A 17,701-nucleotide genomic window follows, 5' to 3' on the forward strand; every position below is an offset into this window, starting at 1 on the left:
CAGTGTATATCACAAAGAAAAGACAGCCAATACTTACTGAATGAATATATAGGACATAACTAAACATGGTTTGGATATTTGTGACTTTAAAAATGTTCTTTACTGCAAATTTTATACATATGTATGAGTAGACAGAATAATATTATCTTAGTTCATCTGAGGTGCTGTAACAGGATACCATAGACTCGGTGATCTATATATAGAAGAAATTTAGTGCTCACAATTCTAGATGCTGGGAATCAGAGATAAGGGTGCTAGCAGGTTCTGTGAGAGCCCTCTTCCTAGTTGCAGGCTGCTGAGTCACATTGTATTCTCCTAAGAGAGAGGGCTAAGCTAGCTTTCTGGGGTCTCTTTTACTTTTAATTATTATTTTTTAATTTAATTTTTCATTTTTATTTGGCCATGCTGAGAGGCAGTGCACATGGATTTTAGTTCCCCAAATAGGAACTACTGGTTGCCCGTTGCAGTAGACGTGTGGAGTCTTAACCGCTGGACCACCAGGAAACTGGGGTGTCTTTTACAAGGGCACTAATCCTAATCATGAGGGCTTTGTCCTCATTACCTAATCACCTCCCAAAGGCCTTTCCTCCTAATACCATCACTTAACATATGAATTTTGGGAAGACACTAATGTTAAGACCATAGCAAATATTATGAACCTCCATTTACCTATTACCTTACTTTAATAGTCATGATTATTATTTTTTATTTACTTCCTACCATGTGCCTTTTGTATTATTTTGAAGCAAATCTCAGATTATCAGATTATAATCTGTAATTCCAATGTATATCTCTTGAAGATAAACACTTAAATATATCGTAGCTATACCTATATCATACCTCAAAGAATGACTTGGTTTTGACAAATATTACATTAATTTCACTTTGAATACCTGTACTAATTATTTCCAAGAAACTTGTTATGTGTAGTTTCCATGTAGTTAATAATGCTTAGAAATAAAACAGTAGAAATAATTTTTGTTTTTATTTTGTTTAATATTTAGGCTATCGACATGACGGCTGAAGAAACAGTGAATGTAAAAGAGGTTGAAATCATTAAGCTAATCTTAGACTTCTTGAATTCAAAGAAGCTTCACATTAGTATGTTGGCCCTTGAGAAGGAAAGTGGAGTCATAAATGGCCTGTTTTCTGATGATATGCTTTTCCTGAGGTATGATTTCATTATCACTGTAAGGTTTGTAGCTCATTCCAAGAAATGTAAGTATTAATAAGATAATAGGTACAATATAGGTAGGTCTTTTTTAAAAATATAAATTTATTTATTTTAATTGGAGGCTAATTACTTTACAATATGGTATTGGTTTTGCCATACATCGACATGAACCCATCACAGATGTACACGTGTTCCCCATCCTGAACCCCCCTCCCACCTCCCCCTCCGTACCATCCCTCTGGGCCGTCCCAGTGCACCAGCCCCAAGCATCTTGTATCCTGCATCGAACCTAGACTGGCGATTCGTTTCTTATATGATATTATACATGTTTCAATGCCATTCTCCCAAATCATCCCACCCTCTCCCTCTCCCACAGAATCCAAAAGACTGTTCTACACATCTGTGTCTCTTTTGCTGTCTTGCATACAGGGTTATCATTACCATCTTTCTAAATTCCATATATATGCGTTAGTATACTGTATTGGTGTTTTTCTTTCTGGCTTACTTCACTCTGTACAATAGGCTCCAGTTTCATCCACCTCATTAGAACTGATTCAAATGTATTCTTTTTAATGGCTGAGTAATACTCCATTGTATATATGTTAGGTAGGTCTTTATAATCATGAAATGTAAGTATTATTTTTTAATGTTTATTTTTATAATGAGAATTTACAAAGTAAAGTTTTCTGTAGAATATTTTCAGGAGTAAGATCCAAAGTTCATTAAAAAGAGTCACAACTTTATTATGGTTGTGGCATCTTGTAAAAGATACTAGATTAAGAAATCAGAGACTGTAAACTTAAAATATTTCTGAAATATCTCTTGTAGCTGTAGAAGTAAAACATACTCATATAAATACATTCTTTGTAGAAAATATAGAAAAATAAGGAAGAAAAATCATCTCACCATCCACACATAGTTTTTGATGCATATTGAAAAACCAGCAATTCTGTTTTGGATTTATAATTTGTATCCTGCTTTATCCATTAACATTATAAGAATTCTCTGTGTGATTATAAATTTTTGCTTTTAAAGTTTTCAGTTTACTTAATTTCCTAATAATTTCCCTATTTTTAGACAAATTGTTTCCAGGTTTTCTTAAATGCTCTACTGAGCATCTTTCATACATATGACTTTTTCTATATCTTGGATTATTTCCTTAGCACATGTTTCTTGGAGATAAAAAGGGAGTTAACATGTTTGCCAAAATGGAAAGCTAAATATATCCTTCCTTGAATTGGATGGAAAAAGAAAAACCCAAATTTCCAGACAGAAATGTATTCTGTGCTTATGTGGTACCAAATGTCCTTGACAGGGAGTACAGATTCTTGGATATGTAGCATTTTGTGAAATGAAAATGAAGTGTTTCTAACTCATGAAGAAAGAACTTTTTAAAAAGCTTTGTTATATCAGGAAAGTTTATTTAAATTCATTGCACTTCCCTGTATTTAATATTATGAATGTCACTGAGCCCTAGAGAGCTTAGTCAATGAAATGTGTAGCAGGAACCAATACTAAGGCAGTATTCTTTGGGCTTTGTCTTTCAAGCATTGCTATTCCTGGAATTTAGTAGTGGCTCTCTGATATCCCTCTGCAGAAACCCGTTGGTTTGTGGTGAAGTTTTACTGGTCTAAGGTGAAATGCAAAGAGTTAAAGAATAGTAAATTTTTCATTAAACTAAATGTATTCTTCTAATGTATTCATCTTAAAGGGCTCACCTTTGAAATTATATCCTTCCTACTTTTTAAATGTTAAAATGTCCCTTTATAAAATGATTATGTTATATATTGTGATTGCTTGTTATTACTATTCATTCTTTGTAGAATTTTAAAAGTTGGCAATCTTATGTGGATCTTCTTGCTTGTTTCTTCCTTTTTTAAATTTTCGGTTCTAAAAACGCATAAGTAGGGAAATAACTTTTAAGAAAGAACAGTAATCTAAAAGCCTTATAACTTTTGAAAGTTCCCATAGACCACTTAAGTCAGAGAAACCTGGTATTATTCATTACTGTTTTCATTCTCAGAATATAAAGTGTAGTATATATTAAATTTAGTTAAATGCCTCCAAGATGTTGAAGTCACATTTAGAGCAGTTTTTCAGCCTTAGTACTGTTAACATCTTGTTGTGTGAGTGTGGGAGTTGTGCTGTGCATTGTAGGATGTAGGATGTTTAGCAGTTCCTCTGACCCATACCCTGTAAATGCTGGTCACACCCCAGTTGTGACAACCAAAAATGTCCTCACACAGTGCCAGATGTCTCCAGGGGGCAAAGCTGCTCCAAGTTGAGACCCACTGACTTAGGGAGACTGGGACATACCTACACGCTGGCCCCTAAATAATACAGAATAACTTTAAACTGTAAGATTAGTGGGGAAATAAATACACTTTCAGTGTTTTTACATAGGTGAAGAAAAACACATTTTAGAATGAGGAGTGGGTGCAGGTTCAGAGATTCTTCTCAAATAGCGTATGTTGTTACAAATAATTTGTGGGAAAAGTTAATTCTGCTTTTAATTAATTAGTGTAACACATATTTGATAGCATGCATGGATTTTTCTTTATATAGGCAACTAATCCTTGATGGTCAATGGGATGAAGTTCTTCAGTTCATTCAGCCTCTAGAATGTATGGAAAAATTTGACAAAAAAAGGTAAGATTTCATATGAAACTTTTTAGTATCTTATCGTTGGTAGAAGTGTAGCAACTAGCAAGACAAAACAATAAACAAAAATTTAAAAACAGGACTGTTAGCTTTTCTAGCACATAGTACCCTCAGTCCCATTGAGTTGGAGCATTTCTAGAGGACAGCTTGCATGTACTTCAGTTAGTTGACTATCTGATATATAAAATTAGTCAATGGTGCCTATATATAAAACATCACAAGGGCCTATCTGAAGCAGTTGTTTCTTCATAATACTACAAAGATTTTAGAGATGTCATTCCATTGCTTCCTGACCTCCATTATTTCTGCCAAAGAGTTATTTTTAATTCTCTTGTATGTAATGTTTCTTTTTTTCGTCTTCTACTAGCTGCCTTCAAGATTTTCTCCTTGTCATTGGTTTTCAGCAGGTTGATTGTGCCTAAGTGTGATTTACTTGTATTTTTCCTGCATGGGGTTTACTGAGGTTTTTGGATCTAAGTTTATGTCTTTCGTCAAATTTGAGAAGTTTTTGGCAGTTATTTCTTCAAAAATTTTTTCTGCTCCTTTCTCTTCTCCTTCTAATTATATAGTATTAGATTGATATTGTTCCACAGTTTTGAAGCTTTGTTCCTTTTTTAAAAACATTTTTTCTGTGTATTCTTTAGTCTTGATTTACCTTCAACATTTATTGACACTTCCTTCAGTTAGTAACCTGCTCATAAACAGTGAATTTTTCATTTCAAATATTGTACTTTTTGGTTGCAGAATTTACTTTTATTTATAATTTTTCTGCTGAGATATTCATATCTGTTTGTTCATTGTGACTATATTTCCCAATAAAGTGCTTGAACTTATTTTTAGTAACTGTTCACTAATAGTTCTTATTTGCTAATTCCAACTTCTGGGTTATGTCAGGCTCAGTTTCTATTGATTGCCTTTTCTCTTAATTGTAAGTCACTCTTTTTTCACATGTCTCATCATTTTTCAAAATATATTCTGCACATTGTGGATTCATTGTTGAGACTCTGGATTTCTGTTATTTTCTTTAGAAAATTATTGATTTTTATTCATACAGGGAGTATACTTTGTTATACTCAGAATGCAAAGTCTGTCCCTCACCTCACAGCCATCAGTTGAAATCTCTGCTCAGTTATTTAACCTTCAGTCTGTTGCTTTTGCTGGGCTGTTTGGAGTCTCCCTTGCATCTTGAGTTTTAGGTATGGCCAAGGTTTTAGGCACAGTTTATACAGTAGATTTTGATATATTTTTCATTGTGGTTTCCTCTTGTTTTGGATCCTCCTACCCTCTCTGCCACTTTTCAGCTGTTCTGGCATACCAGACCTTTTTCTGACTTCTCAAAAATCTGTAAAACTGCAGCTTTCTGCTTGAGTTTTAGCTCATGCTGTGTGGATTGGGGAGTATCTCAACTGGAAGGCCCTATACCCTTGACTCTCACTCCCTAAAGTTCCGTTTTTTCACGTATTGACTTCCCTCTAGGTGTGCTAGCCATTTTTTTCCCCCCTTTGGTGCTTTCAAATAATTTTTGGGTTTTATCCAGGGTTTAATTGTTATTTGCAGAAAAGTTAGCCAGATACAAATTACTCCACCATTATCAGAAGTGAAACTTTGTGTTAGTTTCTGATTCTCCATAATTCATGCTATTTGATACTTGTTTGCTTTTGTACATTGTTTATTTACCTGGAATACTGTTTCTTACATCATCTTCTGCCTTTACATAGCACATGCTTGATCGTCTTCCAAGAGTCAGTTCTTGTAAGACCCTCATCATTTCTTATAGACTTGGTTTCATACTCCTTCAAAATCTTTCTCTGCGTTAGTTACTCAGTCCTGTCCGACTCTTTGAGACCCCATGGACTTTAGCCCTCCAGGCTCCTTTGTCCATGGAATTCTCCAGGCAAATACTGCAGTGCATTGCCATTCCCTTCTCCAGGGGATCTTCCCAACCTAGGGTTGAACCCGAGTCTCCTATTACAGGCAGATTCTTTACTGCTGAGCTACCCAGGAAACCCAGAACCTTGCTGAATCGTATATATATTCTATGGAATTTATTAGATGATTCTCTTCTTTTTGTTTTTTAAATTGAAGTACAGTTGATTTATAATACTGTGTTAGTTTCAGGTATATAGCATAATGATTCAGTATTTTTGCAGACTATATTCCATTATAGCTTATTACAAATTTTCTGTGCTATATAGTTAATCTTTGTTGCTTATCTGTTTTATGGATAGTAGTTTGCATCTGTTAACCTCATACCCCTAACTTATCCCCCACCACCAACTTTAGTAACCACAAGTTTGTTGTCTATGACTGTGAGTCTGTTTTGTGTATATATGTATATTCATTTATGTTATTTTTTAGATTCCACATATGAATGTTATCATACAGTATTTGTCTTCCTTTGACTTATTTCAGTAAGCACAATATTCTCTAGGTCCATCCATGTTTTTGCAAATGGCAATATTTTTTGTTTTCCTCTTCCTTATATGTTTTCTTTTTAAAAAATTTTTTTAGTTTCAGGTACACAGCAGAGTGATTCAGTTATACATATATCCATTCTTTTTAAGATTCTTGTCCTGTGTGAGTCATTACAGAATATTGAGTAGATTTCTCTGTGCTAAACAGTAGGTCCTTATTAGTTATCTGTTCTATATATAGTAGTGTGTATATGTCCATCCCAGTCTCCCACTTTATCCCTCTTCCCTTTTTCCCACTGTTATGATTAAGATTGTTTTCTATATCTGTAACTCTGTTTCTGTTTTTTAAATAAGTTCATTTGTACCATTCTCTATAAGATTTCACTTATAAGTGATATCATGTGATACTTGGCCTTCTTTGACTTACTTCACTCAGTGTGACAGTCTCCAGGTCTATCTGTGTTGCTGCAAATGGCATTATTTCATTCTTTTTTATGGCTGAGTAATGGTTCATTGCGTGTGTGTGTACACACACACCACAACTTCTTAATCCAGCCATCTGTTAATGTGCAGTAGATGAGTTGCTTTCATTAGATGCCCTTCTTTTTAAAGGTAGGGATTTTGTTTTATTGGCACATATTTGCTGTTAAAACAATGGTTGGAAGAATGACTGTGAAGGTTCATTATTATTTTCTTTCAGCCCTTAGAAACACTTTTCTTTAAAGTGCTTAAGGCACTCAACATTTTTTGATTCATAGACGTCAAATAGACTCTCCCTTTCTCCTCTCTGAAAAATACCTTTTGAAAAGTTTTAAATCTGCAGTTATTTTATGGCTTTTTAGCAGTTTTATTCATTTCATTCTACCCTTTCATCTCCATTTTTATAAGAATTTTCTCATGTTTGAGAAGAAAAGACATATTTTGGGAAATAAAATATTTGGAATATAAAATGTTTTGATTTCATGTTAGATGATTTTTGACATCTTCCACAAAAACTTGATTGTTTGCTTAGAAATAATATTTCAAATAAAAGCCCTTGCTTTGAGTATTAAATTGTGATTTCTTGCTATCTTTTAATTATGGCTTATGAGTGATTGAACACACACACACACGGCTTCAGTGTGATTAGCCTCATAAGATATTTTTAAGAGTTTTCTGAAAGCAAGGGTACTTACAGTAACTAGTAAATACATTTGATTTATGAGACATTGGGAAATTAATTTTTTAAAGTGTTTTTTAAAAGAAATAATTGATCCTATAAGAAAAACTTGGCCTATTTTGCTTTAGGAGCTTGAGTTTCATTTCTGGTCATTGACATTGCTATAGTGAAAGGCAGTGAAAGTGTTAGTCATTCAGTCGTGTCCGACTCTTTGCGACCTCATGGACTATAGCGTGTGCTATAATTCAGCTTTTAATCATTTTAATGTTTCATATTTTATTTTTCACAGGTTTCGTTACATTATCCTGAAGCAGAAGTTTTTAGAAGCTTTATGTGTTAACAATGCAATGTCAGCAGAAGATGAGCCCCAGCATGTAAGATTTTTATTCCTGAAGGTTTGCGCCATAGTCTTGTTTCAGTCATAAGTATTTTGTTCCCTAAAACAAAAGATTCGTATCATGAGTTAAAGTTTTTATGAGTGGTGGTGGGGCAAGATCTGTTATTTTACAGGTGTAGTGCTTTCAATCTGTAGTGCTTCTGGATTTGTTCTGTGATTTAGGCAAAGATGATACACGTGAATGGCTGTTTGGTTGGAGAGTGTGTGCCCCTCTTGTTTAAGGTGATCTAGATATCCGAAGATGTTTGACTTGATGAGTATATCATTGCTTCTTTTCTTATCCCAGAAGTGAATTATGTTTACCTCTTCTTTCTGTCTTTTCAGTATTTCTTTGATCCAGAGGTTTTTTTTTTTTTTTAAACCCTTTATTTTTTGGCTGTGCAGTACAACTTATAGGATCTTAGTTTCCCAACTAGAGGTTGAACCCAGGCCCTTGGCAGTGAAAGCGCAGAGCCCTAACCACTGACAGCCAGGGAATTCCCCAGAGGTGTTTCTTAATAGAACGTTTATTAATGACAATTTAGATTTAATGATATTAAATTCTTTTTGGTTAGAGAGTTACTTTTAAAGTTTTAATATTAGTATTGTTGCATCCAAAACCAAAGAAACTTTTATTACGTGCTAGTAAGTAATCATTGAAATAGTAGAGAAATGCTTGCCAGGGAATGATGTTTAAAGGTGGAAAGAGGTACTTTCCTGGTAGTCTAATAGTTAAGACTCAGCACTTCCACTGCAGAGGATTTGGTTTGACCGCTGGTCAGGGAACTAAGCTTCCACATGCCAAATGGCATGACCAAAAAAAAAAAAAAGTGGAAAGAACACTGGAATATGAATGAGTCAATAAGAATTTTCATTCTGTCTTTGTCACTAATCAACTGAATTCAGTTCAGTTCAGTCGCTCAGTTGTGTCCGACTCTTTGCGACGCCATGAATCGCAGCACGCCAGGCCTCCCTGTCCATCACCAACTCCCGGAGTTCACTCAGACTCACGTCCATCGAGTCCGTGATGCCATCCAGCCATCTCATCCTCTGTCGTCCCCTACTCCTCCTGCCCCCAAACCCTCCCAGCATCAAGGTCTTTTCCAATGAGTCAACTCTTCCCATGAGGTGGCCAAAGTACTGGAGTTTCAACGTTAGCATCATTCCTTCCAAAGAAATCCCAGGGCTGATCTCCTTCAGAATGGACTGGTTGGATCTCCTTGCAGTCCAAGGGACTCTCAAGAGTCTTCTCCAACACCACAGTTCAAAAGCATCAATTCTTTGGCACTCAGCTTTCTTCACAGTCCAACTCTCACATCCATACATGACCACAGGAAAAACTGTAGCCTTGAGTAGACGAACCTTTGTTGGAAAAGTAATACCTCTGCTTTTCAATATGCTATCTAGGTTGGTCATAATTTTTCTTCCAAGGAGTAAGTGTCTTTTAATTTCATGGCTGCAATCACCGTCTGGAGTGACTTTGGAGCCCAAAAAAATAAAGTCTGACACTGTTTCCACTGTTTCCCCATCTATTTCCCATGAAGTGATAGGACCAGATGCCATGATCTTCGTTTTCTGAATGTTGAGCTTTAAGCCAACTTTTCCACTCTCCTCTTTCACTTTCATCAAGAGGCTTTTTAGTTCCTCTTCACTTTCTGCCAAAAGGGTGGTGTCATCTGCATGTCTCAGGTTACTGATATTTCTCCCAGCAATCTTGATTCCAGCTTGTGTTTCTTCCAGCCCACCGTTTCTCATGATGTACTCTGTATATAAGTTAAATAAGCAGGGTGACAATATACAGCCTTGATGCACCCCTTTTCCTATTTGGAACCAGTCTGTTGTTCCATGTTCAGTTCTAACTGTTGCTTCCTGACCTGCATACAGGTTTCTCAAGAGGCAGATCAGGTGGTCTGGTATTCCCATCTCTTTCAGAATTTTCCACAGTGTATTGTGATCACAACAGTCAAAGGCTTTGGCATAGTCAATAAAGCAGAAATAGATGTTTTTCTGAAACTCTTGCTTTTTCCATGATCCATCAGATGTTGGCAATTTGATCTGTGGTTCCTCTGCGTTTTCTAAAACCAGCTTGAACATCTGGAAGTTCATGGTTCACGTATTGCTGAAGACTGGCTTGGAGAATTTTGAGCATTACTTGACTAGCGTGTAAGATGAGTGCAATTGTGCAGTAGTTTGAGCATTCTTTTGGATTGCCTTTCTTTGGGATTGGAATGAAAACTGACCTTTTCCAGTACCCTTGCCTTGAGAACCCCATGAACAGTATGAAAAGGCAAAATGATAGGATACTGAAAGAGGAACTCCCCAGGTCAATAGGTGCCCAATATACTACTGGAGATCAGTGGAAAAATAACTCCAGAAAGAATGAAGGGATGGAGCAAAGCAAAAACAATACTCACCTGTGGATGTGACTGGTGATAGAAGCAAGGTCCGATGCTGTAAACAGCAGTATTGCATAGGAACCTGGAATGTCAGGTCCATGAATCAAGGCAAATTAGAAGTGGTCAAACAGGAGATGGCAAGAGTGAACGTCGACATTCTAGGAATCAGCGAACTAAAGTGGACTGGAATGGGTGAATTTAACTCAGATGACCATTATATCTACTAGTGCGTGCAGGAATTCCTCAGAAGAAATGGAGTAGCCATCATGGTCAACAAGAGAGTCTGAAATGCAGTACTTGGATGCAATCTCAAAAACGACAGAATGATCTCTGTTTGTTTCCGAGGCAAACCATTCAATATCACAGTAATCCAAGGTTATGCCCCAACCAGTAATGCTGAAGAAGCTGAAGTTGAACAGTTCTATGAAGACCTACAAGACCTTTTAGAACTAACACCCCAAAAAGATGTCCTTTTCATTATAGGGGCCTGGAATGCAAAAGTAGGAAATCAAGAAACACCTGGAGTAACAGGCAGATTTGGTCTTGGAATACCGAATGAAGCAGGGCAAAGGCTGATAGAGTTTTGCCAAGAGAATGCACTGGTCATAGCAAACACCCTCTTCCAACAACACAAGAGAAGATTCTACACATGGACATCAGATGGTCAACACCAAAATCAGATTGATTATATTCTTTGCAGCCGAGGATGGAGAAGCTCTATACAGTCAACAAAAACAAGACCAGAAGCTGACTGTGGCTCAGATCATGAACTCCTTATTGCCAAATTCAGACTTCAATTGAAGAAAGTAGGGAAAACCACTAGACCATTCAGGTATGACCTAAATCAAATCCCTTATGATTATACAGTGGAAGTGAGAAATAGATTTAAGGGACTAGATCTGATAGACAGAGTGCCTGATGAACTATGGACAGAGGTTCGTGACATTGTACAGGAGACAGGGATCAAGACCATCCCCAAGAAAAAGAAATGCAAAAAAGCAAAATGGCTGTCTGAGGAGCCCTTACAAATAGCTTTGAGAAGAAGAGAAGTGAGAAGCAAAGGAGAAAAGGAAGGATATAAGCATCTGAATGCAGAGTTCCAAAGAATAGCAAGGAGAGATAAGAAAGCCTTCTTCAGTGATCAATGCAAAGAAATAGAGGAAAACAACAGAATGGGAAAGACTAGAGATCTGTTCAAGAAAATTCAAGATACCAAGGGAACATTTCATGCAAAGCTGGGCTCGATAAAGGACAGAAATGGTATGGACCTAACAGAAGCAGAAGATATTAAGAAGAGGTGGCAAGAATACACAGAACTGTACAAAAAAGATCTTCACGACCCAGATAATCATGATGGTGTGATCACTCATCTAGAGCCAGACATCCTGGAATGTGAAGTCAAGTGGGCCTTAGAAAACACCACTACGAACAAAGCTAGTGGAGGTGATGGAATTCCAGTTGAGCTATTTCAAAATCAACTGAGTTACTTAGGTTAAATCTGGACCCTACCTTTTCCCACAGGTAAGATATAGAAGCTGTGCTATGCAATTTCTGAAGTTCCGTACATCACTGAAAGCTCATGATCCTAAGATAATATTCACTGTACAAATTACTTTATCTTTTAGCTAAGCTTCCTTTTGTTCTATCTGCAGCATTTTTGTAAAAGTGAACTGTAGATGTTGCCTTTCTTGATTTGGTTTCTTTCCCCACACACATTTGTCCTAAGGCAAGTTTGAGAATGGCTCTTTTGCTTTTTCGGTAAGCTGGAGTGATGGCAGGGTATATAGTAAGCAGTTGAATGTTGGCATGCTTCAGTTTCATTGCTCAAAAACTTAATTATCCTTACTCTTAAAAATTATGCGTTGAAAATGATAGTATTAAGTCTGAATTACCTTACTTTTTTCTAGGTAAAATTTAATATGCTAATAACCAAATTTTAAAATCTTTATTTTAGTAGTAGAAAACATTTGGATTCTTTACTTGCAAGTTGTTATATAGCCCACCATTATATGAGTATTCTTTGACACTAGTTTATCCCTTTGCAATTGAACAGTTTGTGAAAGTTTATAAAGTATTTTTGAGGAAAATACTTTCATTGTTTTCATATCTCATAGTATCTCTCTTTATAGCACTTGTTTTTTTTACAGCTGGAATTTACAATGCAGGAAGCTGTGCAGTGTTTACATGCCCTGGAAGAGTACTGTCCTTCTAAAGATGACTACAGCAAGCTCTGTTTGCTTTTGACTTTGCCTCGTTTGACCAATCATGCTGAATTTAAGGACTGGAATCCCAGCACTGCACGAGTTCACTGCTTTGAAGAGGCTTGTATCATGGTGGCAGAATTCATCCCTGCTGATAGGAAGCTAAGTGAGGCTGGTTTTAAAGCAAGTAACAATCGTTTATTTCAGCTTGTAATGAAGGGCCTACTTTATGAATGCTGTGTAGAATTTTGTCAAAGTAAAGCAACAGGAGAAGAAATTACGGAAAGTGAAGTACTCCTTGGAATTGACCTCTTATGTGGTAATGGGTGTGATGATTTGGATCTGAGTTTATTGTCATGGCTCCAGAATCTCCCATCTTCAGTCTTCTCTTGTGCTTTTGAACAGAAAATGCTTAATATTCATGTTGACAAACTTCTAAAACCCACAAAAGCTGCATATGCTGATCTTTTGACACCTCTTATCAGCAAACTTTCTCCATATCCATCGTCTCCAATGAGAAGGCCTCAATCAGCTGATGCCTATATGACCCGCTCTCTGAATCCTGCTTTAGATGGCCTCACTTGTGGACTGACCAGTCATGATAAGAGAATCTCAGACCTTGGGAACAAAACTTCTCCAATGTCACACTCCTTTGCTAACTTCCATTATCCAGGAGTACAAAATCTCAGCAGAAGTCTCATGCTTGAGAACACAGAATGTCACAGTATTTATGAAGAATCCCCTGAACGGTAAGTATTTGCTTATAAAAATTGGCAGATCTCCATAAGTGTGAGATAATCTAATTGGGGTGTGTGTTTGTGTTTTCTAAATGTTCAAGTCTCTTTAGTTGAAAGTTAGTCTTTAAAGCTTTATTTGTAAGGAGTTTTAAAATTTTTGATAATTAATATTCTCTAGGAAAATCTTTATTTTTATGTCCTGTATTATCATTTTGCTGGTTATAAAGGCAGTGAATACGTATTAAGAAATTTTGGAAATATGGAAGATTATCAGTAAGAGAATTAAAATCCCACACAATCTCACACTTAGATGACCAATGTTTTTCCTATGAATATGTTTTTAAAAATTGGGAAGGTGCTATATATATTTTCATACAGTTTGCTTTTTTTTTCACTTGATAGATCATGAATTGTTCCCATATTCTTAAACGTTTATTGAGGTCAGTGATTAAGGGTATGTGCATTATTCCTTTGTATGACTGTGTCATAGTTTTACCTAATTCCTTATTGTAGGAGAGTATAGTTTCCTGTAAATACTACTGTATTGAACATGTATATATATAAAAATCTCTGGTTATTTCCAGTTATCTTTAGTAATTCTTTATATATATATGTGTGTTAAAACCACCACTCAGTTTTCCTTTCAAATCTGGCATGAAATAATAATTTCCTGATTAGCAGTTCTTTATATCAAGGCTTAAGAAACTTCTTGTCTCAGTTTTCCAGGAATCCCATTGGGACACATGGCTGGTTTCCTATTCTCTGAGTTGATACTATGAATCATTACTATTGACTGCAATAAATTTATTAAAAGAGCATAAAAATGAAAACTTTTACTATTCACATAGGATAGTTGACAGCATTCTGTATTGAGGAAGAAGCACTGGACTTGGAATTTCTGTTTCTAATTAAAACAAGAGGAGGTATTTAGTTAAGGCATAAGAATTACAGGATAAATATTTATGGAAGCATTTTCTGTTAAGTTGCTGTGAGATTGTTGGGTGTGGTGGGTGTGATTTTCTTTAATGTTCTTTAAAGAAAGGAGAGGATTCTAGGATCAGTTAAGTGAGGGGACTTCCTAAAGCCTAGGGTGACTTCCTGAGGCATCTTACTGCTCTGTATTTTATATTTGAAAGAAAAAGATGATATCTAGTGATGAAAACGAATGAGTATAATTTAATATAGGGCATCCTATTATTTAAATCCTAAAGGAATAGAGAATCTTGAGTATTGGTAGAGACTATCTTAAACTTTTCTTTGACTTTTCAATCCCTTTAGAGAAAATTTTTGCTGTCTGGGATGCTGAGCTTCTGGGGGAACTGGTGACATTTTTCTGAGTATATGAGATGATAGGAGCTTCTTGGTCAATATAACGAATAGCATGTTTGGAACTGTACACCAGTGGGATTGTCTTGATAAAGAAAAAAAAAAACACACAAAAAGCTAGCCAAATTTGACTCTACACGTGCTGTTTCCTGTGTAAAGAAAGTACTATAATTGAGAATTGACTGAATAAAGATGGAAAGAAGTGAAGTTATTAGACCATTATAGAGGGGTAAAATGTAACTTGTTAAAAGGTAAGTAATACATGTGTTTTTAGCTGAGCAGTAGTAGCAAAAACATCTGTCATGTCTCTGAAACTGGGAAACTTATGAGGCAAAGTAATGCAGAACAGTGAGTAGAACATGGTCTTTGGAGCCAGACTATGGTATGAATAGTAGCCTTGCCATTTTCTAGCTTCATGATCTTGGAATGGTAACTTAATCTCTCTGAGCCTCAGTGACCTCCTCTATAAAATAGAGTGTTGACTTGTAGAGTGAGATAAAGTTCCTAGCAGAGTGGTAAGCATGTGCTTGGTGCTTAATAAATACAGATTTCCCTCCTTCAGGGAAGGACAGTGTGTCAGAAGGGCTACTAATAAAATGTTCAGTTCAGTTCAGTTGCTCAGTGGTGTCTGACGCTTTGTGACCCCAGGAATCTTAGCACACCAGGCCTCCCTGTCCATCACCAACTCCCAAAGTTCACCCAAACTCATGTGCATCGAGTCAGTGATGCCATCCAGCCATCTTATCCTCTGTCATCCCCTTCTCCTCCTGCCCCCAGCCCCTCCCAGCATCAAGGTCTTTTCTAATGAGTCAACTCTTTGCATGAGGTGGCCAAAGTATTGGAGTTTCAGCCTCAGCATCAGTCCTTCCAGTGAACACCCAGGACTGGTCTCCTTTAGGATTGACTGGTTGGATCTCCTTGCAGTCCAAGGGACTCTCAAGAGTCTTCTCCAACACCACAGTTCAAAAGCGTCAATTCTTTGGTGCTCAGCTTTCTTCACAGTCCAACTCTCACATCCATACATGACCACTGGAAAAACCATAGCCTTGACTAGACGGACCTTTGTTGGCAAAGTAATATCTCTGCTTTTTAATATGCTTTCTAGGTTGGTCATAACTTTCCTTCCAAGGAGTAAGCGTCTTTTAATTTCATGGCTGCAATCACCATCTGCAGTGATTTTGGAGCCCCCCCCAAAAAAGTCTGACACTGTTTCCACTGTTTCCCCTTCTATTTGCCATGAAGTGATAGGACCAGATGCCATGATCTTCGTTTTCTGAATGTTGAGCTTTTAGCCAACTTTTTCACTCTCCTCTTTCACTTTCTTCAAGAGGCTTTGAAAAATAACATGTTCTAGAAGAGTTATTTGGCTGTTGATAAAGTATAAAAATTTATTTTGGAAAAAGTTTACCTGGTTTTGAAAAATGTTTTAGGTATAATTAGAAAATATGGGTAGCTCAGATCAATTATGTTAAAATGCCACATAAAGAGACTTTTGCTTGTGGTAATATAAGTTTGAATTCAGTATTTATTTTAAAATATTTAGTTGTCTACTCTGTGCTAGCACCATGCTGCATCCCCAGGATATAATGATTGAGTTACTATGGTAAAGAAGATAAAACCCACAGGAAAAGTTTATAAAAGAGTGTGTAGTGTTTTGAAGGATATATTTTGACTTGAACAGAAAGCAACTCAAAAAAGGAAGAAAAAGCAGGTGAAATATGCAAGCCGTGACTATGCAATATAATGGTCTCAAAATTAAATCGCAGGAAAAATAAAATCTATTCCCAGACTTGGGCCAGCATTGGATTTGGAGTCCAAAGACCTGGATTCAAGTCCTAACTTTATTTACTAACTATGCAGTTTTGGGAACATGCCTTTTTTGAGTCTGTTTACTCGTCTGTGAAATGGGAGTTTTAATCTATTTTACAGGTCACTGTGCAGATTAAATGAGATAATGTATATGGAAGTGCTGTATAAATTGCAAAATTAAATGTTACTTTATAAAATTGTTTTATTCTATCTACACAGTTAATAATTCTTAAAAATTCTACTTTTGGATTAAAATGCATTTTCCTTTGGTCGTTAGCAGTTTACAGCATCGTCCTGTAACCAAAAACTCTTCCCAGATCTTTCTACTTCCTCCTCAGGGTGCATGTGTGTGTATATATGTCTAGATGTTTATGACTACTAGGCTCCTAATGGTACCTTTGTGAAGGTGACTATCTAGCTCTGCTTTCCTAAACCCTTGACCTCTATTTATTTATTTTTAGACCTCTATTTTAATATGTCTTACATACTTATGCCTGGAGAGGCCATTGTGAAGTCATTTCATAATCAAATTAATTGAAGACAAAATTCACTTTACTTTTGTACTTGTTCCCATGGTATCTGTTACTGATCGGTAATCTTTGTGAATGTGGTATTTGTCATCTTTGGATAATGTCAGTTATTAAAATTTTTAAACAGTGTAACTATGAAAAGTAGAAACTGCCAGTGTCTAAGAAGACGACAAGGAACAACCTGACAGAAGACATCAAACTTACTAATTAGTCTACATTAAAAATATTTGAAAGATGTTTTACTTTTATGTTAAGTGCAAATAAAGAAAGCCTTTTAATAAAATCTCAACTATTCTTAGCTTTTTATTGAAATGTATTGGAGGAAAGAAAATTAATGTTTGGATAACAGAATAGCAGATTGAGTTCTTTAAGTGAATTTAGGCTTTAGGTCATTTGACCTATTAATTTGTAGATGAAGCTGAGCCACAAAGAATGTAAGTGATTTCCCAAGGCCACACATACTCTTTTAGATGGGAGTCCCTACCCTCCTTGCTTAATAATCCAGTGCTCTTTCATAGTATTAGCACATTCTGTTTTTTAAAATCCCTTACATATAGAACTTAAGAGAAAAAAGTAAAGTTTAAAATCTGTTTTTGTGCATTTAATATATACTTAAGGTAAATATGCCTCTTTTAAATTAAAATTTCTCTAACTACATTACATTTTTCTTTACCCCTACTTCTTCCTTTTCATTTGTTACCCTGAAGTGATACACCTGTTGAGGCACAGAGACCTATCAGCAGTGAAATCCTGGGCCAGAGTTCAGTTTCAGAAAAGGAGCCTGCAAATGGAGCACAGAATCCAGGACCAGCTAAGCAAGAAAAAAATGAGGTAATGTTTACTACATCTCAGGCCTTTTAGAGTTATCCATTTTGTAAGAAGTAATACTATTTGCTTGGATAGAATTTTAAAAGAATT

General features: G+C 36.1%; 1 protein-coding gene across 1 annotated transcript in view; it reads left to right on the forward strand.

Annotated features, from left to right (window-relative positions):
• Positions 1-17,701, forward strand: part of WDR47 (WD repeat domain 47) — a 61,890-nt gene that overhangs the window by 19,474 nt on the left and 24,715 nt on the right. Inside the window, exons 2-6 of the mRNA XM_052636877.1 lie at positions 1,005-1,171; positions 3,740-3,823; positions 7,698-7,782; positions 12,328-13,130; positions 17,491-17,614. Coding sequence (XP_052492837.1) covers positions 1,014-1,171; positions 3,740-3,823; positions 7,698-7,782; positions 12,328-13,130; positions 17,491-17,614 — 1,254 coding nt within the window. The 5' untranslated portion in view covers positions 1,005-1,013. The remainder of the gene's footprint in view (positions 1-1,004; positions 1,172-3,739; positions 3,824-7,697; positions 7,783-12,327; positions 13,131-17,490; positions 17,615-17,701) is intronic.

The sequence above is a fragment of the Budorcas taxicolor genome, chromosome 3 (genome assembly GCF_023091745.1).
Source record: "Budorcas taxicolor isolate Tak-1 chromosome 3, Takin1.1, whole genome shotgun sequence".
NCBI classification, from domain to species: Eukaryota; Metazoa; Chordata; class Mammalia; order Artiodactyla; family Bovidae; genus Budorcas; species Budorcas taxicolor.